General features: G+C 39.3%; 2 protein-coding genes across 7 annotated transcripts in view; both read left to right on the plus strand.

Moving 5' to 3' along the window:
* The first annotated feature begins 1,065 nt into the window (after window positions 1-1,065).
* LOC143848328 (internal alternative NAD(P)H-ubiquinone oxidoreductase A1, mitochondrial-like) lies at window positions 1,066-11,965 on the plus strand. Its single transcript, XM_077357243.1, has 8 exons — window positions 1,066-1,761; window positions 4,499-4,718; window positions 9,040-9,200; window positions 9,411-9,476; window positions 9,797-9,960; window positions 10,173-10,287; window positions 11,322-11,501; window positions 11,570-11,965. Exons 1-8 carry the CDS (start codon window positions 1,303-1,305, stop codon window positions 11,720-11,722), a joined length of 1,518 nt encoding a protein of 505 aa, XP_077213358.1. The 5' UTR covers window positions 1,066-1,302; the 3' UTR covers window positions 11,723-11,965.
* Window positions 11,966-14,358: 2,393 nt separating this feature from the next.
* The window catches only part of LOC143847818 (transducin family protein / WD-40 repeat family protein), a 58,333-nt gene continuing 47,642 nt past the window's right edge, over window positions 14,359-25,049 (plus strand). Inside the window, exon 1 of one of the 6 annotated variants that reach the window (XR_013235236.1) lies at window positions 14,359-14,609. Coding sequence is in view for 5 of the 6 variants with exons in the window: in XM_077356593.1 (XP_077212708.1) it covers window positions 14,571-14,609 (39 nt within the window). In the remaining variant the exon portion in view is untranslated. The remainder of the gene's footprint in view (window positions 14,610-25,049) is intronic. The other 5 variants (XM_077356593.1, XM_077356594.1, XM_077356595.1 and 2 more) reach the window with 5 other exon arrangements.

The following is a 25,049-nucleotide window of genomic DNA, read 5'->3' on the forward strand; positions in this document are numbered from 1 at the left end:
AGTCTGCCCCAATTAGCGTTATAAGCGGACCGAATTATCCTACAGGGGGTGGGAATTTATCACCTCCCTTTCACTTTGCCTTTTATTTTCCAAGAGGCTGTGACCACCTACGTAGCTGCAGGAGTTTTCCAAAAGGCTGTGACAACCTACGTAGCACGGTAGCGGTAGCAGACAAGACGCGCCTACGGCCTACCTCAGCTAAACTCGCATTTTCACTATATTTAGGGAAATGTTATATGTACTGCTGTATTTTGATGATGGCACTCCTCAATTTATTAAATGTGCGGTATGGTCCGCACCATAGGATGATTCAAACCGTCCATTAAATTGGCCACATCTTAAACAGGTTGTGCCCATAAAGTATTTCCATAGGTTGGTCCTGACATTCAGATCGGAGGGTTAGGATCAACCTATGGAAATGATTTTTGGAAAAAATCCCTGCCCTCCTGTACAGATAACTTCTAATCTAATTAAAAAATTATTAAATAAGAATCTAAAATTCCAAGGTAAAATTTAACAATTTACAGAAAGATATATACATATAGGGATCTTTATGTAAAGGGATTATAGATAGGGAGCTTCGCATGTAAATTATAGGCTATTAACAGTCGGGCACCATATAAAAAGGGATTATAGATAGGAGGAAGTCTAAACTGAAGGGAGCCCTTGCAAAATAGAGGTGAAAGGGCTCCCCCGGTGGCTGTACATCACTATTATGTTTGAATGATCAGCCGTTATTAATGCATGACGGTGATGAGTAGCCAATGGGAGAGCCTTTTCACCTCTTGTTTTGCAAGGGCTCCGTTCAGTCTAGAATTCGTCTAATGGATAGGGAACTTCTTTGTTAATCATCCCAATCATCCAATGTCTTGATAATTTTGCTCCAATTCCTTGTCTTTTAGCATTTAAAGAGCTTTGTGGGAGCTTTTTGGGAACTGTAATAATCTTTTGACAGCCTCTTAATAAATACTAAAAGACAAGAAAGTGGAGCGGAAATATCCAAACATTGGATATCATTTCCCTATAAAAAACAATATTTAAATGGTATCTGCGCGTACACGGCACTATGTGGTCAGCTGCCCTTGATATTTGATCCAGGTTGTTTCAAATTAGTGAAATGACAGTCTCTCATGTGATCTAATTGGGATTTTGTTCCATTAACAGACTTTCAAGGAAGAGAAAGAAATTCACAGTCTCTCACTGTATCAACGGAAAACGAGCATCTTGACCGTTGAAGGTATCAAAACAAGGAAGAAGAACAACAGTTCCATCTCCAAAAAAAAAAAAAACCCAGAAACGAAAATGGCTTTTTTCAGAACTCTGATCCATCTCTCTTCCTCCATCAGATCATCACCATCCCCCAAACCCAGAATCCAATTCCCTCCATCATCTCTCTTCACTTTTTCAACAACAACAACAACAACAAAAACACTACCCCAAGATCCACCCATCCACCCCTCTCCATTTCCCGGTCTCGAACCGACGAAAAAGGGCGAAAAGCCGAGGATCGTGGTGTTGGGTTCGGGGTGGGCCGGGTGCAGGCTGATGAAAGGCATCGACACTGAAATCTACGACGTGGTTTGTGTCTCCCCTCGGAATCACATGGTCTTCACCCCTCTCTTGGCTTCCACATGTGTGGGCACCCTAGAATTCAGATCAGTGGCTGAACCCATCGCCAGAATTCAACCCGCCATCTCTCGATCCCCCGGTTCTTACTTCTTTCTCGCTCGCTGCGGCAGCATCGACCCTGATAACCACTTGGTTTGTTTGTATTTTTCTCTTCTTACTGAGATGTGGATATAATTATGGTGCTAATGGGTAGTTATAAACTTATAATTTAGATATTATGTAGTTGTGGGAATGCGTTTATTAGAGTGTTGGTTAGTATTGGCAAGTTGGCTTGATGAGGATCATCTTACCAAATCTCCTCAAATCTTTGTATGTTTATCTTCGTAAATATTATTGTTTCTATGTTTATCCTCTCGAGTGTTCTGTATAAACTCTCATTAGGCTCTTTGTAATTCAAGCATGATTATTGGAAAATTCCAAATTTATCAGTGTTTTGGGGTTGTAGGTGTTAGTTATTGCTTATGTGTCATGTAAGTGGGTTAATAGGGTAGTGATGTGGCATCTTAATGGAAATATAGAGAATTTTACAGTAAATGAAACTTTGTTTTCAGGACAGTCATGGTTCCTCTTGATTTGAACTGTTAGGAGGACCGATTGCCTCGAATCAACCTTTTTCCCTTCTCTTTTTATATCTTTTTTTTTTCTTTATCTGTGTTACAGCCAACTAGGCACATAACACTTACATCGGTAATTGTATGTATTGACACCACTTGCTCGGAGGCATTTCCTATACACTCTTATGGTAATGAGAAGAGGGAAGATGAATGCATTTCAGAATGGTAGTTCAATCAATGTAGGGATTAGGTTTAATGAGAATTTTCTTCTTTTACTTTCGTTCTTTCCTTTTATATATTCATGTGGCAATTTATTTTGTAAATACCTGAACCTGTATCATGACGGGGATAAAGAAAGACTATAAATAGTGTTGCCGCTAAAATTTGGACTAGGGATGGAGCTGAGCTGGCTCCCGGGAAGATGACTTGCGATCTGTGAATAGAGAAAAATGTTAAAACCACGGAAAGAGGACTGGTGTTGGGACTCCGGGGACTCTCCGATACCTAAGTTAGAATGTGCAACACTATTAGCTGAGCCATATGCGCGCTCAGTGAATTGAATGTGATGAATGTGCGTAACTTGGAGTTTGGTTCCCTTTCTATAAAGTAGAGAGTCCTAGGCAAGAAAGGAATCTGGCCTTTTTGGGACTTTTCCCTGATTGGGCTGCTTTCTTGGAATTCAGGTTTCCATGTTTATCTCTGTCGCGGCTATTGTTTTTAGTGTTTCAAGAAGTTTCGTGAAATTACCCTTTTACCCTCTTTAGCCTTTGAGCTTTATAGTGCCATGTGTCAAGTTGTGGATGCCAAATTTTACCCCCAACAAATAGAAAAGTAAAAATCGAAGAAGCAACTTGATGGAATTAGGGTACTAATGGCTGGTGGTGGAAGAAGAATAGCAGTCAGATTCAGGCGGGGATGCGATAGGATATTATATACAAAATGGACAATATGATCCGTAAATGCCATTACTGACCCTTATGACTCTTCTAGGCAACACATCAAGCATAACCAGACATGAACTGAGGAACAAAAGTAGCAGTAATTTTGCAGGAAAAGATATATCATATACATATATAGCACAAACTGTATGTGTCATGGAATTGTAATATCAGCGCAAGAAATCAAGAAAGAGGCATTAGATAAAGATGCGTAATTTAAATGTTACTCCAAAAATATAACTTTGTCACATAATTGCGTCCTAGATAATTTTTATGTGTTTGACCATAACAATAAGACATTTTAGAAACTACAAAAGGACCTGAACGATGACTGAGGAACCAAATATTATCAAAATATAGGGAAAGTGCCAAGGAAGCATCTGCATGAAACAACAGAAAAAAAAAATTAAAACATAATATATATATATATATATATATATATATATATATATATATATTTTAAAGCAAAAACACAATATAAATAAAATAAATAAATAAAAAATAATCAAGCTAAACGATCTTGATGGAATCATGAGACATGGTTTTTTTTTTTTTTTTTGAATGGTGATGAGAGATGGTTGGTAATCAAAGCAAGAAGAGTTTGTCCTTTTTCGGATCATGCTCCCATTGTTATCAAGGTGAAAGGGAACTTGAGAAGACCGTTCCCTTCCGCATTTGAAACATTTATGGGTTACTGATAATGATTTCAAGCCTTTCGTGACAAATTGGTGAACCACAAGTGTCTTGGGGGAAGTCCCTTTGTTGTGTCTCTTTCTCAAACTCAAAAGCCTTCAATTTGTCCTTTATCATTGGAATGAGAAAATTTTTAGTAATTTCACTTACAGAAAATCGCACAACAATATTCATATAGATCTTCTTGATATAAAGAGGAACTTCCTCTCTATTTGCTGTTGTGGGATGTGATAGAGTCCATCTGTGGCAGCAACGGACTAAGAACATTGGTCAAGAGGAATTCTTTGGCATTAGAGGTCAATGGATTTATTGCTTAAAGCCTGGGATGCCGCTTCGAAGTTTCCACTTGTATTGACTTCCACATCCAAACAATCTCCGTACTCTTGTACCTCCTTGCATCCAATGTAGCCTTCAACCTGTCAACTCATCCATCCACTTTTTTTTTTCCGACTTTATAGACCAGACCCACTTGCATTTGTTCCATCTCTCAAAATCTTGTCCATACTGTCTGTTTTTTGCAGCACCTGTACACTTGACTTTAACTGTGTCTTTAATTTGTGACATTTATCATGTGACCTGCACTATGTGATTGTTTCTATGAGAGAACTATTTGCAGAATTCCGCTTAGTTATGATATATTTGGTTTTCTGCCGTGCATCCTGAGTTTCTTCATTGCAATGTAAGGTGCACTGCGAGACTGTTACTGATGGGGGTGACTCGAACATTGTGGAGCCCTGGAAATTTAATGTTGCATATGACAAGTTAATCATTGCATCAGGAGCTGAAGCCACAACTTTTGGAATACGTGGTGTGAAAGAACATGCCATTTTTCTACGCGAAGTTGCACATGCTCAGGAGATCCGTAGAAAGCTACTACTAAACCTTATGCTGTCTGATTTGCCAGGTCTGTCTTGTAAATGAATTGATGCTAACGTTGACATATTTGACCCCATATTATAAATTAGTTATATAACTTCGTGCTTTAGACTGTTTTTCTCATTTTGCATACTAAAATGTTAGTCACTTGTTTTTCGCTATGTTATCTTATTAGCTAATTTTCTGGAACATGTACGTCTCCATGCTCTTCTGTATGGAAGTTTGCTTGAATCAATGCTTCTTACAAGCTATGGTAACATAGTGAGGCATGGTGGGATGCAAAATTCTCAAATTCACTGGTTGAGTAAGCCAGGGTGCTTCATGACACGTCTTAGACTGAAGCCTATTGTGATGGCTTGTTAATTTTACTTCTGTAATTTCATTTTAAACCATGATAATTGCAAGTTGAATTAAAGTCAATTGTAATTAAAATAGTTCCACATAAATATAATATAAAGAGACACATAAATATTAATATAAAGAGAACTTCATTTCCACTTTTAAATTGATGTTAAATTTAAATTACATCTGCAATAGTAACATTTGGAAAATTATATGCTGTATTAATTGCATACATAATCTGAGGTTTTAAATTCAGATTTCATATTTTTTGACCTTCCAAATTTATTTGCTAGTCTATCCAAGCATGAAAAGAGAATACGGAATATAATATATTGATAAAAAAAAATACTTTTTTTTAAAACTCCCTGTGTCAATAATGGACTTGCCCAAGTCTACTTGGTTTTACCTTGGATGGGTTCTTGTCCGAGTCCGAGCTTTTCTCTTTCAAGATAATAAGAAGTCCTTTGACTCGCCCGACTTAATGAAAACTTGACTGCGTAAATCATTGACTCACCCTAGTCGACTCCCTTTTCTTTGGCTGGTTTCACTTCAAGTCCAAGTTCTTAAACACATAAGAAATTATAGAGTTTTGTGTCAAGGAATTCTAAAAATTTGGAATATGTTTATTTTATTATTGTTACAATACAGAAACAAACAATTCTTACATCACGGCAACTCAGGAACTGATGTTGGTTCTGTAATGATTTTTCTGTTATTTTGGAATTTCCACAAATTGAAGCTGCTTTGAGGATTTGCGGAAAAAGTTTTACTTTTACCTTGCAATATGTGTAGCAGAATCTTTTGACAAGGTTCATTTTGTTTTGTTTTGTCTCTGTTGTACTTCTCAAATCGGTCTAGTCATCACTTTTTGACCTCTTACACTTTTTCTTTCTTTCGCACAAAACATAAAACCTTGTGGAGGATTTTTGAAGTAGAAAATTGAAGAGGCATGTTACTCATCTGTTAAGTGTTATAGTGACGATTGTTACGTCTGTTATGGAATGAGAAAACCAACATTTAATACAAAAAAACTAATGAAGACCAAATTCTCCTTACTCATGATGCACAGAGCCTCCCTCTTACAATGCAGCACACACTTCTTGTCTTCGATTCTCCCCTCACAGTTGGATGCAAAAACACGTAGTGGGAACAGTATCTAGTTCTTCTATGATTCTTATAGTCAATCTTTAACAACCCTCGAATCACCTTTTATCTGAAAAAGTGACAATTAGCTTCAATGTGATTTACTCACTCAGGAAAAACATTATAAAAACAGCACCCTATTGTCACAACTGCAAATATGTGGGCCCTTTTCATTCATCCCATTGCTTCTCATAACATTTCACTTATAAGATTCCACTTTCTGCTCCAGAAGACCAATAATGCCATGAGTTCTAGTTTATCTAATAAAACCTAATTTTCCTAACACAAGATACCCTGTTGTGGGCTTCTGACCGATCAGCACCAGAAAACTAAAACCTAGGTGCTCGAATTTGAGGAAAACATTCGAACTTTACCTGGAGTTTGATAACGTGGCATCAATTGGTTTATGCATGCCTCTGGGATCTTCTTAGGTACTTCTTTGTGATCACAGGGAATGACAAAGGTGGCATACAAAGATTAAAGACTTTCCTCCATGGAGAGTTTTCCACTAAAGACGGGTCTTCTTAGGTACTTCCTTGGAATCGAGGTAGCATGCTCTCATTATGGACTTTCTTTGTCACAGAGAAAGTATGTATTCGACATATTAGAGGAGACGTGCTCAATGAGGATAAAACCTGCTTCTACACATATGGACCCAATTGTAAAACTCCTTCCGGATCAAGGAGACCTGTTGGAGGATCCTGGTCGATACGGAAGGTTGGTTGGAAAGTTGATCTATGTGACTATCACTCGTCCTGACATCTCCTTTGCCGTAGGAGTCAGTTCATGAGTTCTCGTACCTCTCATTGGGTAGCAATGATTTAGACCATTAAGTATTTGAAGGGTACACTAGGAAATGGCTTGTGTTTCAAGAAATATGGTCATGGGAAAATAGAGGGGTTTATTGATGTAGATTAGGCAATTAACGAATGGGTACATTTGTCGGAGGTAATTTGGTGTCTTGGAGAAGTAAGAAGCAAAATATTGTAGCCAAACCCAGTGCAGAAGCAGAATACCTAGCTATGTCTTATACGAGTGGAGAACTAATTTGGTTACGCTCCTTATTCGAGATTGGTATTTCACCTTCATGTCCCGCACAATTATATTGTGATAACAAAGCTGCAATTCATATCACTACAAATCCAGTCTTCCATGAGCGAACCAAGCATATTGAAGTGGACTGCCACTTCATTCGTCAGATAATTCAGAATGGTGAAATATGCACAGTGTTCACTCCATCCGCAGATCAGTTTGCAGATGTGTTCACCAAACTGTTGGGGCCTGCTAAGTTGAAAGATGTTTGTAACAAGCTAGGAATGTATGATATTTATACATTCCAGCTTGAGGGGGAGTGTTAGACGTATTTTTACTTATTAGGGGTATACTTGTCATTGTAATATAATCTCATATCTGTATATAATTTTCGTGTGGGAGAGGAATAAACACTCTCGCGTCTTTCTCCATCTCTTCTCTTTCTTTCTCCATCTATCATCATGTAGGAATGTAGGAATCCAACACCAATAATCAATCTTCAGCAACCATTCCCCGACGGCACTTCCGCCCCGACGCAAAATATTGGATACCTGAGACTCGGAATCGAAACAGAAAGGACCTCCTTAGATTCCAACCGTCTCGGTGCCTGAAGTTGAGGAAGGTCCCAAAACCACTTCGCCCAGGCATGTATTTCCTCCACCGCCCATTCCGCCTGCTTCACTGTGCCGATCGAGGACGACTTCAGGATTTCTGTCCTCTCCTCCACTTCTTTTCCAGAAATTTCCGCCATTTGCTGAATTTGGATTCTTCGATGTGAGCCAACCTTTTCATCGGCCAGCAGGAGAAAGGGGTGACCCACATCCCTTCTGTTTATGTTCTCATCCCTGAAGTAATGTGCATTTTCTAGAGGAAGACCGTTCATTGTTGTAGCCTTGTAGGAACCTTCCTAATCAACATTACAATAAGCCTTTACTGCTAAATTTCCATTGTTCAAATATAAGATACATTTTTTTGGGTTTCTCGTGATAACTTGGAATCTTAGTCTACTTCTAGATGTTCAACATGAGGCTATGCATGAATTGGCTTACGACACCTCACAGTGAAAGCTATCTCTCTATGTGATAGTAAGCTATATCTGCCTGCCAACAAATAGCTGAAATGTCCTTGTTTCATAGAAAAAAAATCACCTTCTCGGGCATGTAGACATTGATCCTATTTATTAGATTTTCAATGAGTTTTCTTCCAAGTTTTTTCATCTCCTTCATAAAATCCTTGCCTTGTTTTACCCACCTCAACCTTCTGAACAACTATATGGCCTACCTCAACTTCTTTAAAAACTATACGGTATCAAGTTCTTATGTCAAATATTTTCCCAAATAATCCTTTAGTTCCCAGATGGATTTAGGATCATAAAAAAAGGACGATTATGGCGTCCACCTATACAATGAGGATTACCTTTCATTGCAACATTTTCTGAGCACCATCACTCCTTGATAAATGATCTTCTGCATAGCATTGGTAAACCTGTCAAATCATGCCCATGGCGATTGTTTAAGATAGTAAAAGGCCTTCATCCAATAGCAAACCGTCCCTTGTTATTCCCTTACGTTGAAATCTAGCAGTCATGTACATTTCCTCTTAATGGTTGCCATGCAGGAATGCATTTTTTTATTTCTTGCTAGTTTAAAGGCCAAGATAAACTGTATCTGTTTTAGGTAGAAATTTGCGGATATCAGTCTATATTACACACACACACCCACACACACACAATCAATCTAAGTATGTGTATATGTTTGTATAAATGCATGAATACAAACAAACATATGTATATTATCCATCTAAACAGTCAAATATGTTGATAATCAATGCAGGCATTTCAGAGGAAGAAAAGTGCAGGCTCTTACACTGTGTTGTTATAGGAGGTGGTCCGACAGGTGTTGAATTCAGTGGTGAACTTAGTGATTTCATTATCAAAGATGTTCAGCAGAGATACTCTCATGTTAAAGACTACATCCATGTGACTCTGATTGAGGTTTTCCTTTATCAGATATCAATCATGAATTACCAGATCGACTCATCTTTTTGTGACTTATTCAAGCCTTTTCATTTTCCTTGGAGTTTTAATGATGTCTTGGCAAACCAATATTAGTCATGTAGTTTCCCTGAATGACCTACCTTCAATTTTTTTATACAAAATCCTGTACGATATCTTGATTGTTGAACTTTTACTTGGCCATCGCAGGCAAATGAAATATTATCATCATTTGATGTCCGTCTCAGACAATATGCTACGAATCAATTGATTAAGGTGAGAGATGTTCAATTTCTATCACGGGTAACAAGAACTTCACATGAGTTCTATCTTCTTGAACTAGTATATCAGAAAAGTTCTTGAAGGACTTGGTTACTGACCTGCTATATAATCTTAGTTAAAAATTTCCCCTCAAGCTGAAATTCAATGTTGAAACTCAAGCTATGGGATGTCCTTTAGGTGTCTGGTTGGATTTCATGATCAATTGTTTGTCGTTTCAGTTAACTTCTCAAAGTGTTATTACTATTCCAATAGCACAACAAATCATTGAATTCCAATGACTGGGTACTTCTTGTTTTTACTGCCTTTAATCACAGTCAGGAGTTCGCCTTGTTCGCGGGGTTGTCAAGGATGTTGAACCTGAAAAGATCATTCTTAATGATGGCACAGAGGTTCCATATGGACTGCTTGTGTGGTCTACTGGTGTTGGTCCCTCATCTTTCATAAACTCTCTGGAAATTCCCAAGTCACCAGGTGGAAGGTACTTCCACATCAACTTGACCTAAATTGTTTGCTAAAATTTGTTGTTTCTTTAGATCCAAAGCATGCCATTTAGAATCAAATTGTGCCCAATAAATGCATTTATGTTTATCTATATAAGTAATATGCGTGTAGACTCAGGCATTGTTCCATTTGCATGCATGTATTGCTTTTCTGTCTAAGGGGTCTTATGATTTCCATCTATGTAAACAGGATTGGTGTGGATGAGTGGTTACGAGTTCCTTCCATTCAGGACGTGTTCTCAATTGGTGATTGTTGTGGATTTCTTGAAAGTACCGGCAAACCAACACTTCCAGCTTTGGCCCAGGTCAGTTTGGACTGTTTAAGCTTCATCAATTTTTGTAGTTCTCGTGCTGGTTAGATGCTTTTACAAAAATAAGAAAAATTGGAGATAAGAAGAGGAAAGATAAAAGATAAGAGAGTAATAGAGAAGAGAGGAGAGAGAAAACTCATGAGGTTTGGAAATATTGAGCCTTCCAAGATCACGACCGAGAGTTTCTGTAAAGATGTCTTCTAATTGCAATGGTATGATGCAAATTGTAGTCGGTTGAAATAGATCCTCTTAAATTTTGAGTCTAGCTTTGAGTGTGAAGTAGCAAAGCATGCTCTTTGATTTCAGATCTCATATTCTTCATGATTATATTGCTATTTTCCATTCCCTGATCCTTGAAAGGTGCACAGACAGCCCGGAGATATGATTATTAAATAGATCTGTGCGCTATAATGCTAGACAGAACCAATGCAAAGATGGGGTTCGGGCAAAAAACTGCCTTGTTATTATGTAATTACAGGTGACTATTAGAGGCTATTTTGAATCTATATCAGCATACAACTATTTTACATTAAATTTAGATTGGGCATAGAAAGAATTTAAAGAATTAGAGAATACTGTTAATGGTAAAATATTGAAAAAATACATTTGCGAACATGGTGAATCAAATACCAGAAATTGGAGAAAGTGTTGCACAAGGGTTCCAAGTTTTAGAAGTTTCACTCCTTTGTTGCCAGCACATCACGCACATTACTCTTATCATCATTGAATTACCCATTAAGGTGCAAGGATCCATAAAATTTTGGGATCATTAACATTACTTTGGAAAGGCTTGGGAATCATGAATATATACCTACACAAGTGTGTAGGAAATGTTCTCTCATATATATATATATATATATATATATATATATATATATATATATATTGTCTAAATTCTTCTCGCCTTTTGAGTATACATGAAGTTGAAGATTGCAATCATATTAGTGCATATTTAACCTACTCGAACATGTTGCCTCTTGTGTGTATTGCTGTTTTTAACTGATCTGTTAACTGAGTATTCCAAACAGGTTGCGGAGAGACAAGGGAAATACCTAGTAGGTCTGTTGAACCGAATTGGTAAAGCTGGGGGTGGGCACTCAAACTGCACTAGAGAAGTGGAGTTAGGGGATCCATTTGTTTACAGGCATATGGGAAGCATGGCAAGTGTTGGCAGTTACAAGGCTCTCGTGGATCTCCGGCAAAACAAGGTTAGTTTTCACAACATCAGGATTACTATATTAAGTCTCAGGTGACTAACACTGTGTTCTTTCCTCAGGAGTCCAAAGGGCTGTCTCTTGCAGGATTTGCCAGTTGGTTTATTTGGCGGTCAGCCTATCTCACTCGCGTAGTAAGTTGGAGGAATAGATTCTATGTGGCTATCAACTGGGCTACCACATTTGTATTTGGTCGTGATACAAGCCGCATCTAGAATCGACAAGGAACTGTGATTTCTGCACTATAGATCTCCTGTTAAACACACTAATTTTTGAAGAAAGTTATTATATTGTTTGGATCGTCGAAATAAGGCTATAATGGCTGGTTTTTCTTTTTATAAATATGTTTTTATTTCTTGGAATGTGATCTGGTCTTTCTTTTGTTTTTGCGGTGAAAAAAAGGAAGAGAACATAAGTTGAAAGAAAAATGAATGAAATGTTCTTAGCTTTTAAGTTTACTGTGATGCCTATTTAAGCTGAACTATGGTCCAATTGGGTGTACACTCCAGTATTTAAAAGCCAGACTTGGCCGAGAGTGCAGGCAAGGTAAGAACATAAGGGTGTCAAAGAAGTGTTTGATTGACTAAGTAGGGAAAAATTGGGACTCGGATGAGAACTCCACCAAGGTAAAACTTATCAAGTCGACTTGAGCAAGTTGATGGTTTGCTTAGGGAGTTTTTAGACAGTGGTAAATCCTAATTGCATTTTTGGAGTTTTTAAAACTGTAATCTATTTGACACTGTAATTTATTTTAAAAATGTTTTTTAAAGATTTCAATCTATTTTAAAGCGGCTTTCGATTCCATCTGTGCATACGATAGGACCCTTAGCCGTCCAACACAACAATTAGTTGCATTAATAAATGAATGATTTACCAATGTTTTGTGGAAACTTTTACTGATTAATAGAAGTTCAACAATGCTATTAAAAAAGGGAAATGTTATCAGCACTACAGTATTTTGATGAGGGCACTCCTCACTTTATTAAAAGTACAGTATGGCCTGCACCATAGGATGATGCAAACCGTCCATTAGATGGGCCACAGCCTAAATAGGTTGTGCCCCAAAAATCATTAACATAGGTTGATCCTAACCCTCCGATCTCAATGCAAGAGCGTTGATCCTAACCCTCAATAGATCGGAGGGTTAGGATCAACCTATGGAAATGATTTTTGGGGCACAACCTATTTAGGGTGCGGCCCATTTAATGGACGGTTTGGATAATCCTATGGTGCGGGCCATACCGTACTTTTAATAAAGTGAGGTGTACCCTCATCAAAATACAGTAGTGCTGATAACATTTCCCTTAAAAAAAAAAATTTTTTAATAGCAGCTCAAAATATGAAAGAGATAAGATGGAGGAGGATTTCATTTGATTATACATGGGAGTTCCCATGAGACGCATTAATTAGGGAAACCCACAAGACATGCGAAGGTCTTTCCCAATTTTTGCCTACAAATCCCTAATTTGTAATGTATTTCCCCAAATTGGTCATTCAAAATTATGAAACGGCAAAAATGTTTGAATTTTTGGGGCATGTTTCCAAAAAACCCCTAAATACCAAATTTTCTTGATGAAAACATTCTCCAATCAATTCCATTCTAGAATTATGGTTTTTTAACCTTAGACCCTGTAAGGATTGATTATCATGGAAATTTTTTATCCCAGGAAATATTTTTCATCTCCACCATTTGGAGGGAAATAATATACTTTTGGTACATTTGGAGGGAAACCATTATATATTAAGGTCCCAAAACTAAAACTGAAACTGCTGTAGTACAAGGTACTTTCATTTGGTAGCAAACTTTGGAAAAGTAAGAAATTTTGGAAAAGCTTTTCTTTTCTGAACTTTTCCAGAAAATTCCTGCAATCCAGGCATGGCCTAAGTACCTTATGGAAAAACATTTGAACTTTTCATGAGAATCCGAGAATGAAAAATGTTGAGCTTTTAGAGCCATTGAAAGGGCATTTTGTCAAAAAAGAAGTTTACCGTGTAGTGTATATTTACATGGGAATTGCTAGCGTCCATAGCAAAAGGTATTTCGCGGCCGGTCTGTTGCACGTCAGATCACTGGAGACAAAAGTAGTATTTAGGAAATATCTTGGGAATGATCCCCCGGGATAAAATCGCCCCCCTGTAACGTTATCCGTTAAGTTTTAATGGCAAAGAAAAGTGTCAAAGGGGGTGAATTTATCCTCAAGCAGTGAACCATTCTCATACTCTTTTAAAAAGTTCACGGGAGGTGGTAGCGATGATCCCTTGTTTTGGCGAGAGGGGGCCACGGGGGTGCTGTTTCTTTGAATACCATCATCATCACCATTGATTTCGTGGAGAGAGCTTGTTTCTTTGATCGCCATCATCATCACCGTTGATTTCATATAGTATGCTTGAGCCTTGGCTTGAATTTGGGCTTGGGCTTGGGTCATGGTATAGTAAGCGCGGTTTTGTCCCAGGCTAGAGCATAGTACCTGCGCCTGGGCATCAGCATGATCACATAGGTTTGGGCTTGGGCCTTAATTTATACACAGGTCTTTGTCCTTGGCAGAGTTCGTGGTCTAGGCATGGGCTTATATTTATGCTTAGGCCTCATCCTAAGTTTGGGCCAGGGCTGTGTGGGCATGGGTATTGTTGGGCTTAATTGAATGTCAACTAGGCTAGGGTTTGGACCTTGGTGGTCTAAATGTGGACATATGTTTAGGCCAGGCAGGTCCTCTTTTTAAAACCCAAACTAACCAAACCTATAGAATTCTCGTACAAGTCGGGACCAAGTATAGTACTCTTGAAGGCGTTATTGTAGACCAAGGTTAGGGCTTGGGCTTACACTCGGGCTTTGCTCGTGAAGATTGTGAATTTTAGCTTAGGCTCAAGCCCAATCCCAACCCCAATCTCGACGGTCTTGATCACCAATCAATAAGCCACGCGTACGGTGGGTGGCCGGCAATTGGTAAAACGACAATGAAAAGACCAATTCAAGCCAACGAATTGAAAGTGTTTGTTCCAACCTTAAAATTCCATTTTCCATATCCCACCATAGAAGAAAAGTGAGACCCCATTTTTTTCGCCATGTTCCCCAAACGCCTCTTACAGAAGGTCATTCATCAGGTAAATTCACATCTCCAGCTCTCCTTTTTTTTTTTTCATTGATCACGATTTTTGCCCTAATCTTCTCTTCTAAAAAATTTCTGATTTCTCATGCAAAACCCTAAACACCGAAAATGGTAGAAATTGTATTATTCATATGCATTTCACTTTTTCTTTAATTATTTATCTTCCTGTTTCCTGTCACGTGTGGCATAATTTGAAAATTTCTTGATTAAATGAAGAGAGAATGAGAAGCATGAATATGATTCAAGGAAGGGCTCTTTATGAATTCTCTCTGTTATTCGTTGACCAATTTAATTATTATCTTCCTGTTTTATGTATGGGGGGCGTTTTATGCTCTTAACATCGAGATTAAATTCGAGTTATTTGGGATGATTTAGAGGTTGTTTGAGATTAATTTGGTGGTCATTTACTGTTGCTGGGGATATCAATGCTATTAGAAATTTAGATGAGAATATTAATGTTTTTCGTTAGATGCTAGTATGGAATGGTTCATTTGTTGTTGTTAGTGAATTTCCCTAGTCGTACCTCAAAGATCTTTTATAAATTATCTTTCGTCAAGATTCTGAGGCACGCTTTATCCAATCGTCTTATCGACGACACCCAAAGGTTTGATAAAACCCTTTCTCATGAGATTCTTGTGATGGTCGTAAGGAGAATTCTTGCTGGCCATGTATTTATTTTTTGATAACTATAGATTGGTCATAGATTGTATCGTTTCATTATCATTCTAATGCTTGAAATCAAGACTACCTTTGACCATAGGTATTTTTCACCCAATTTCAGGTTTATAAGATTATTACCAAAGTATTAGCTCTTCACTTTTCATGTTTGCATGGCCAAAATGTTAGGTTTCTTAGGAATGGAGTGACTCCTTTCCAAATTTCCTTTTTTCAGAGCATTTCACTTCCTTGCTGTCATGACAACGTCGAATGATATTACCGGTACGAATGAATCAGATGGGATGGAGGTCAAAATCGACCTTGAAAGGCATAATCGATCGAATGTAGCAGCCTATTATGATACGGATTCACAAAAGTGAGCTTTGGTGGGAGGAAGGGTTTTTCGGTACATTTTCACTGTTTGTTTACCCAATTCTAATTAATAGTGGCTACTTAGGATATCTGGGTTTCTTTGAACTTCTGCTGCGTTGTACTAGTTTTTGCCTCATCATTCATCTTTGCAACAAGGTTGCAGTGTCATGGATGTGGCTTGCTTCTAGGAGTTGAGCTGAATAATGGGGTGGAGTTTCAGTTGTTACCATCCCACAGAAAAGTGGAAAGAGTTTTTGGTCAGGCTTATAATTTTTTGGTAGCTCTCTTGGTAATGTGAGCCCAACTGAGGTTGAAGGTTTGTTTAGGATTTGTGTTGAGTTCATGCTTGTGTTTGTTAGGCCTTTGGGCTTAATGGTACTAGTAAAGTTGGGATTCATTGTTCGTTAGAGGGAACTACAATCATCTTGCTTCATTTGCAGCCCATAAGATAATTGAAGGTCACTTTGTTAAACTATTTAGTGGCTATTAGTGATGAACTGTGGTGGTTGGCAAATGTCTCTTCAATGATGCGGCTAACGAGGTTTTCATCTCTATGCTGTGGACACATGCTCTCTCAGCTAATTACTTGATTTACCTATGTTTCCATGGATTAATAGCATGATACCACTAAAAACTAATATGTTTTTCCCAAAATGGTTTGGGACTTTTTAGTTGAAGATAATTTACATATATGTACTGAAAATCCCCTCCACACTGTTTCTAATATAGTTTCTTCCAACTTCTTTTCTTTTCCATGAAGTTATTGTTTCAAATATTGTTTCTTCCTACTTGTTTTCTTTTCCATTAAGTTAATTGACGATAAATATAAACATAAATTTACATATATGTACTGAAAATCCTCTCCACACTGTTTCAAATATAGTTTCTTCCAACTTGTTTTCTTTTCCATGAAGTTATTGTTTCAAATATTGTTTCTTCCAACTTGTTTTCTTTTCCATGAAGTTAATTGACGATAAAAAATGTTGAGACTTATGGACCTTCCTCTATGGGAGTGATCCATAAATTTCCTTCTCTTCTATGATACAAATAACCCGTATAAACATCAAACCAATCATTTAGGGTCATGAATTTCGTACAATTGATTTTAGTGTGGTTTAATTGGGTTCTACCTGATTGTGTTTATTGGATTTTGCGGGTCATTTTAGTTATGGATTGAGGGCAACTCAAAGTTAGTGATAAATATTGGATTTTGCGGGCCATGCCAGTAATGCCCATGCAATCAAAGCAGAAGTTTCTACTCTTGTCATGGTGGTAAAATTTTCTCTGGTCTCCTACCCCTTTAAGTTATGGACTGAGGGAAACTCAAAGTTAGCGATAAATTGGTTGAATGAAGAGTACCTTTCTCGCCATTGCGGGGTCTGGGGAGGGCTAGATGTAGGCAGCCTTACTCCTGCTTTGCTGAAAGGCTGTTTCTGTGACTCGAACTCGTGACCAACATGTCACAATTCTCCCCACAAGCAAGGTTTTTAAATTTCAGTTTCGGTTTCGGTCGCCCCGAAAATGGAACTGTTTAGATTTTGGTTGGAAATTTCAGTGAAAATCTTGTAAAATCATGGAAATATTAGTGAGATGTGTTGCTTTGCTCACACATCTGATAATTTGCTACATATCACATTTCACATGTAATTCATATAAATATTTATACATGATACATACACCAGATTTCACATCTTCATATAAATATAACAATGTAACACATATTGATATAGTGTATCGTTAATACACGTACTAGGGGTGGACATGGTTCTGGTTCAACCAGGCCTATTTGGTTCGGTTCAGTTCGGTTCTAGGATTTGGTGGTTCGGTTACGGTTCTCGGATCTTGGAACCGTGAGAATTCGGTTCGGTTCTGGGTTTGGGATCTTGGGACCGAGAACCGAACCGAAAACCGAGTAGGATTATATATCCCCCCCAAGTCATAGTCATAAAAAGGACTCCTTACGATCAGTGGAGAACTAAAGTCCCGACGATTTGAATGCAAATTTGATTATTTGGTGGATTTGCTATAGAGATGCTCTAATGTAATGTTCGAATTATTGTTTGGATCTTGTCCTAACCCGTGGTCATAAAAAGGACTCCTCAGGATCGAGAACTCAAGTCCTGATGATTTGAATTTAAATTTGATTATTAGGTGGCTTTGTTATAGAGATGCTCTAATGTAATGTTCAGCTAAGCTCTCTACTGACTGGAGAAATTTTTTCAAAAAAACCTGTATGCTATATTAAATTTTGTTGAACAAGTTGATACATGATTACATGGTGGTTTATTAAACTTACATGGTGGTTTATTAAATTTTGTTGAACAGGTTTATTAAACTTACATGGTGGTTTTATTAAACTCTCTACCGAACAGCCCATGCATTCCATTCATTCATCCAATAAATGGGAAAATTTTTATAAAATAAAAGTTGGGTAAACCCAGAACCGAACCGAACCGATCAAGTTCGGTTCCAAAGATACATGGTTTGGTTTTGGTTCCAAATTCTGGGAACCGATTGCATATGGTTCGGTTCTGGGTATGTCTCGGAGTCGAACCGAACCATGTCCACCCCTAACACTTAAGGTTTCGGTATGCGTTTTAGATTCGGTATACGTTTCGGAGGCGTTTCATGTCAATTTCAGTGGAAATTTAAAACCATGCCCACATGACATTAATATCTAGTAGGATCCTTAAAAATCTCTCCTTGATCCTTCAATAACTTAATATCTGGATCTATAGGAGTATTAACAAGTTTTTAGAACCTAACATCATTTCAGTGGAAATTTAAAACCATGCCCACATGACATTAATATCTAGTAGGATCCTTAAAAATCTCTCCTTGATCCTTCAATAACTTAATATCTGGATCTATAGGAGTATTAACAAGTTTTTAGAACCTAACATCATTTCAGTGGAAATTTAAAACCATGCCCACATGACATTAATATCTAGTAGGATCCTTAAAAATCTCTCCTTGATCCTTCAATAACTTAATATCTGGATCTATAGGAGTATTAACAAGTTTTTAGAACCTAACATCACTGTCTCTGACAACATATCTGTCACATACTTTCTTCGAGTTTTGTTGAAAGTTGAAATGGGTAATTGCATTGCAAAATGGAGAGAATAATAGGAAAAACTGTCCTAAAATAACTTGAAATGCCGAAATACAAGATGAAAGTAATAATATATACTATAGGGAAAACATCACTAATGACCAGTCTGCTTCGGATTGCTTCTTGGTCTATTGAGGTGTTTCTGATTTGTCTGACCTCCATTGATGAACAAGAATATGGGGATTGATGAGGGTACACAAATCTGAAATGTCAGAGATGATCTATGCAATCTTCCATGGCCCCTCTGATGTCCCTTTTGTCCACTAAACCGTCACTTTTGAATCCCCTTCGTTAATGCAATCGTATTAAAGCAATCCTTGAAAATAGAAAGTCCTATCAATATTGCTCTTGCCTCCGTTTCGTTTGAATTCATTCTTCCACATGGCTCAGAATAGCACTTGATAGTTTTGCCCTGATCTATAAAGATGCCCCCACTCCGACAGGGCCAGGGTTTCTTTTAGAGATGCTGTCAAAGGTCAACTTAAATGTATTCTTGGAGGTAGACACCATTTAGGTGCTGGTTTATTTATTTATTTTTTCTCCCAAATGACCGAATTCCAATTGAGGTGAGAGACACTAGAGAGGATTACTCCAATGACCGACCTATCCTTGGACTGAGTTAATCGAGTTTAATCTCGATAATGATCTTCCCAAAGGATTTTATTTTGTCGTGGAAAGTCCAATTGTGCCTCTCTAAACATATATGTGATACTACTGCAAATGATACTAGTCACCACAATTTTTTTTCGGGACGAACAAACTGGTGGGTGTTGTTAGATATCACATGTTGGTGGAGAATGGAGAAGCAGTAATGGGAGAACGAGAGAATTCACGAGAGGAGAGAAAAATTATCTCCCCACTCACGCCCCAAGTATTTATTAACTTAATAAAGAGAAAATTACATAAATGTCCCTATTCATCTAATATTCCCCCTCAAGCTGGAATGTATATATTGTACATTCATAGCTTGTTACATGCATCTTTCAATTTTGCAGGTCCTAAAGCTTTGGTGAACACATCCGCACAATACAATTGTGACGGTCCTGAAGGGGGAAAGCCAATTTCTGACAAGAAAGAGCATAGCCAAATTAACTCTCCCGTTGTATATGACATTGCTCTGTACTCGGCTTCTGCACTAGATTTTGAGACAATATCTTGCTTTTTACTTCTCCAAGACACCATATTACCACCAACAAAGGTACAATAACCAGTCGTTGATCTTCTGTCCGCTGGTGATCCTGCCCAATCAGTATCTGTGCAACCTTCTACTATTTCATGTCCATTTTTCCTAAAGCATAATCCATTTCCTGGCGTGCCTTTCAAGTATCGAATAGTCTGAAGTACTGTAGCCCAGTGAGATGTGTAAGGAGAACTCATAAACTGGATGACCACTCCTACAACATATGAAATATCAGGTTGGGTAACAGTCAAATAAATCAACTTTCCCACTAATCTCCTGTATCGACCTGGATCCTCAAATAACTCTCCTTGTTCAGGAAGGAGTCTTATATTTGGGTCCATAGGAATAGATGCTTGTTTTATTCCCATGGAGCATGTCTCCTCTAGAATCTCTAAAGTGTACTTCTTTTGTGATAGGGAAAGACAATGTTTAGAGTGAGCAACTTCAATTCCAAGAAAATATCTGAGAAGACCCAAGTCCTTTGTCGCAAATTCTTTCTGAAGGAAGATCTTCAATCTATGTATCTCGTCTTGATCATTTCCAGTAATGACAATGTCATCAACATAAACAACCAAGAAAACATACCCGGTACTGGAGTGATGGCTAAACACCGAATGATCAATCGAGCATTGTTTCATGCCAAAACGCATAACTGCACCACTAAAACGACCAAACCACGCCCTCAAAGATTGCTTCAACCCATATATAGCTTTTCAAAGGCGACATACTGATGAACCCATCTCCCCTGAGCAACATACCCAGGAGGTTGCTCCATATACACTTCCTCAGTAAGATCGCCATGTAGGAAGGCATTTTTCACATCCAACTGATAGAGTGGCCAACCACGATTAACTGCAATAGAAATTAACATTCGGACGGAGGGTATTTTCTCAACCGGAGAGAAAGTCTCCTGGTAATCAACACCAAATGTCTCAGTATAACCTTTAGCAACGAGTCTCGCTTTGAGACGCTCAATGGTCCTATCAGGCTGATATTTAATAGCAAATACCCAACGACAGCTAACTGCCTGCGCACCAGAAAGTAAGGAAACAAGATGCCATGTGCTATTTGAGTGTAGGGCATCCATCTTAGCATCCATTGCTGTCTTCCAGCCAAGATGAGCCAATGCCTCTGCAACAGATTTCAGAATAGAAAAAGAAGAAACACTGGAAACAAAAGATTGAAATTTGGGTGAAAGATAATCATAAGATACAAATTTTGAAATTGGATGAGCAGTCGTATGAGAACGAGTACGACTTGTAACTGGAGAGTCGGAGATAACAATAGGATTACCTGAACCTTGATCATCAGACATAGAAGGAGAGTTGACTTGGGGAGGAGATGGAGGCTGAAATACCTGTCTAGGATTACCTGAACCTTACAAGTCGTACTCGTATGAGAACGAGTACGACTTGTAACTGGAGAGTCAGAGATAACAATAGGATTACCTGAACCTTGATCATCAGACATAGAAGGAGAGTTGACTTGGGGAGGAGATGGAGGCTGAAATACCTGTCTAGGACCACGGCTGTACATTTTCATAACCGGCAAAGTAGGAACTGCTAGAGAATCTGGCAGGGGCTCTATTGGGGAAGAATCCATGATAGGCTTGGCGGAAGAGGAACCAAGAGGAGAGGCACTTACATCAGATTCTGGCGGAGGGAAAAATAAACTCGGCGGCTCAGCCGCAGTAACCTGAGAATCAGAGAGATAAGGAGTATCCTCAAAGAATGAAATATCAGCCGAAACAAACGTTTTGCGCAGGCGAGGACTATAACATTTGTTTCCTTTTTAAGCTCGAGAGTAACCCAAAAAGATACATTTCTCAGAGCGAGGATCCAACTTATCCAGTCCTGGAGCTAACTTGTGAACAAAGCAAGTACATCAAAATACACGAGGGAGTAATGGGAAAGGATTACCGAGAGGATATAGGATGGATAAAGGGGTCTGACCAGAAAGTACGGAAGATGGCAGGCGATTCCCTAGAAAACAAGTTGTGAATACGGCATCACCCCAATAGACCTTCGGGACTCGCATTTGAAACATGAGTGTGCGAGTTATATCTAAAAGGTACCTGATTTTACGCTCGGCAACCCCATTTTGCTGCAAAGAATAGGGAGGACTGATGAATAATACCTCGAGAGTCAAGGAACTGTGCGAAACCACTACTACGAGAAAAGTACTCCTTGGCATTATCAGTGCGGAAATAAGAGATGGAACATTTAAATTGATTTTCAATTTCAAAATAAAAACTACGAAAGGCATTAAACACATCAGAACGTTCTTTTAGAAGAAACAACCATGTAGTACAACAAAAATCATCAACAAATATAACAAAATACCGATGACCATATAAAGAAGTAGTTCGTGCAGGTCCCCATACATCAGAATGAATAAGTTCAAAAGGTCGGGACGACCATCGACCACCACGCGAAGGAGAAGCACTCGATGGTGCTTTCCCAACTCACAAAACTCACGTGAAAATGACTCAAGAGACTTAGTAATAAAACGAGATTTTCGTAATGTGTCTGCAGGAGGATGACCCAGACGACAGGGCCACTGATAAGTGTCGACAGAAGTACGAAGTGCAGCGCCAGTAGGTACGAAGTCCAGATGATATAAGCCTCCCATCTCACGGCCCAAGCCAATCCTCGTCCCAGTCTTCAGATCCTGAAAAGTGCAATAAGAAGGAAAGAATGAAACAGAGCACATCAAAGTTTTCGTCAAGTGACGCACATATAATAGGTTAATGGGAAAAGACGGAACATAAAGGACAGAAGACAATGAAAAACCACTAGAGAGATGCACCACACCGACCCCAGAGACTGGTGATGTGGTTCCATCTGCTAATGTAACAGTACGAGGCACAGAAGGAGGTGCCGACTGGAAACAGGTAAGAAGTTGAAGATTACCAGTCATATGATGCGACGCCCCTAAATCAATAAGCCAGGATTCAGAGGAGGGACGAGAAAGAAAACAAGACGAGCTACCTGGCTGGGCAAAGGTGGCAGTTGGCTGTTTGCCTCTATCACGTAGGCGCACAAGATCCTCATATTCAACACGGCTGACTACCATCTGATCAGGAGCCAGTACATGGGCAGGAGTAGCAAGAGCAGCACCAGAGCCATCAGATGTAGTAACCGAAGCAGTTGGTTGGGAAGAGCGAAGCTCTGGGTGCAAGGCATAACCGAAATCAATGTTGTGGCCCTCCAACCGATAGTGAGTACAAAAACGAGACCCGTGACCATGACCATTCCAAGAGTCTCGATCACGGCCTCGTCCAGGAACACATCGCTACCACGGCCACGACCCCAACTACCACGACTAAATCCGCGGCCACGATCAGGACCATAAGAAGTAACAAGGGCAGAACTATCAAGAGGATTATTTGTTGTCAGAGGAGCCCTCAGACGCTGAACCCGAGAAAATGTCTTTTGAAGTGATGGTAAGCTACCAGAACCTAAAATCTGCTGGCGGAACTGCAAGAAATCAGGCCCCAAAGAATCCAGATATCGAGCAACGCGCCATTCCTCCTGGCGGCGCTTATGAACAACGGGATCAACAGTAAAGGGCTTAAGTATATCCAACTGCTGGGAAAGAGCCTGATAAGAACTGAAACTCTCCGAAAGAGACAGGTCACCACCCTGAAATCCTAATCAGTCAAAGAATAGATCACACAATCTGGTGACATTTTCAGCACCATAATATAAGGTTGCAGCATACTCCCAAACTTCCCTGGATGAGTCAAGAAACATCATATTTGCTGCAACCTGAGAATCCATACAACTCCAGAGAAATGATCGAACCACAGCATCATCCTGTTCCCATCTCTCAAAGGTGGGATCCTTGGCGGCCGGAGGAGCACTCTCAAGAAATCATACTTTACCCCGACCAAGTAGGTAAGTACGTACTGCGCGACGCCAAGGAGGATAATTCTTCCCATCTAGTGTAATCGAGGTCATCTGGAGAGGGGCCTCCGTATGACAATAGCCAGTGGTCGAAGAAGAAGAAGCCCCATCAATTTTCAAGGAAGCCATAGGGGGCAAAGACGTATCAGTTGGTTCCATAAAGAAGTACTGAATGGGGCAATCCGAAATAAAGAAAAAGTCACTGAATGAAGATCAACCAAGGTACCAACAACCACCTAACAGGCCACGACAAATATAGCTGAATCACGATCCCAATAAATTATGACGAACAACAGGAAGGGACTACCACCACCGAGCATCAAAACAAACACAAGCCACCACGAAACTACTATAATCACGAAGTACACCAACCATTGAATCACTTCACTACAAAGCACCACACCAACCATCAAACATAAAGACAACCAGTTAATTCGTGAGAACAATCAACCAAAGTCCCTTCCACAGAAACCAACAAAATCATTGAAACAACCACAACACCAATCACCACTCCGATAACCAACCACTTATGCAACTAACACAATCAACAATCAAGCATTAAGCCACCATCAACGCTTGAAGAGAAGTAAATCATGAAGAATACCTTCGTAAGCCGCGAAACGCGTAGGGACGAGGGAAAGGCCCCCCCGGCAAATACAAATAATGGAAGATGGGTGGCTGGAAGGATCGCAGCAACCAAATAGTGGAAGATGGGGGGGGGGGGGGGTCGCGGTAGCAAGCAAGTGGGCTGGGGGGTAGGTGGCAACACAGAGAGGAGATGGGAGGTGGTACGACAACCAAAAAGGAGTTAGAGAGGGGTCGCGACACACAGGGTGGGGCCTGGTAGTGCTGACGGCAACACAGGGGGGCTGGTAGGGCTGGCGGCAACACAGGGTGGGGCTGGTGGTGTTACGGCAACACAGGATGGGCTGGTAGGGTGGCGACACAGAGGTTGGGGCTGGCGGCAACACAGAGTGGGGCTGGGGGTCACGACAACACAGGATGGGTAAAACAAAAAATTAGGTTTAGGTTAGGGTTTGATGAGATTAGGGTTAGATTAGGTTAGGGTTAGGGTTATTAAGAGAGAATGAAAGAGAAAGAAAAGGAAAACACGTGTTAATCTGACATGGCTCTGATACCATGTTAGATATCACATGTTGGTGGAGAATGGAGAAGCAGTAATGGGAGAATGAGAGTATTCAT

Source organism: Tasmannia lanceolata, unplaced genomic scaffold, assembly GCF_043159265.1.
Source record: "Tasmannia lanceolata isolate RefF3 unplaced genomic scaffold, GAP_Taslan_0.1 ptg000016l, whole genome shotgun sequence".
Lineage (NCBI taxonomy): Eukaryota > Viridiplantae > Streptophyta > Magnoliopsida > Canellales > Winteraceae > Tasmannia > Tasmannia lanceolata.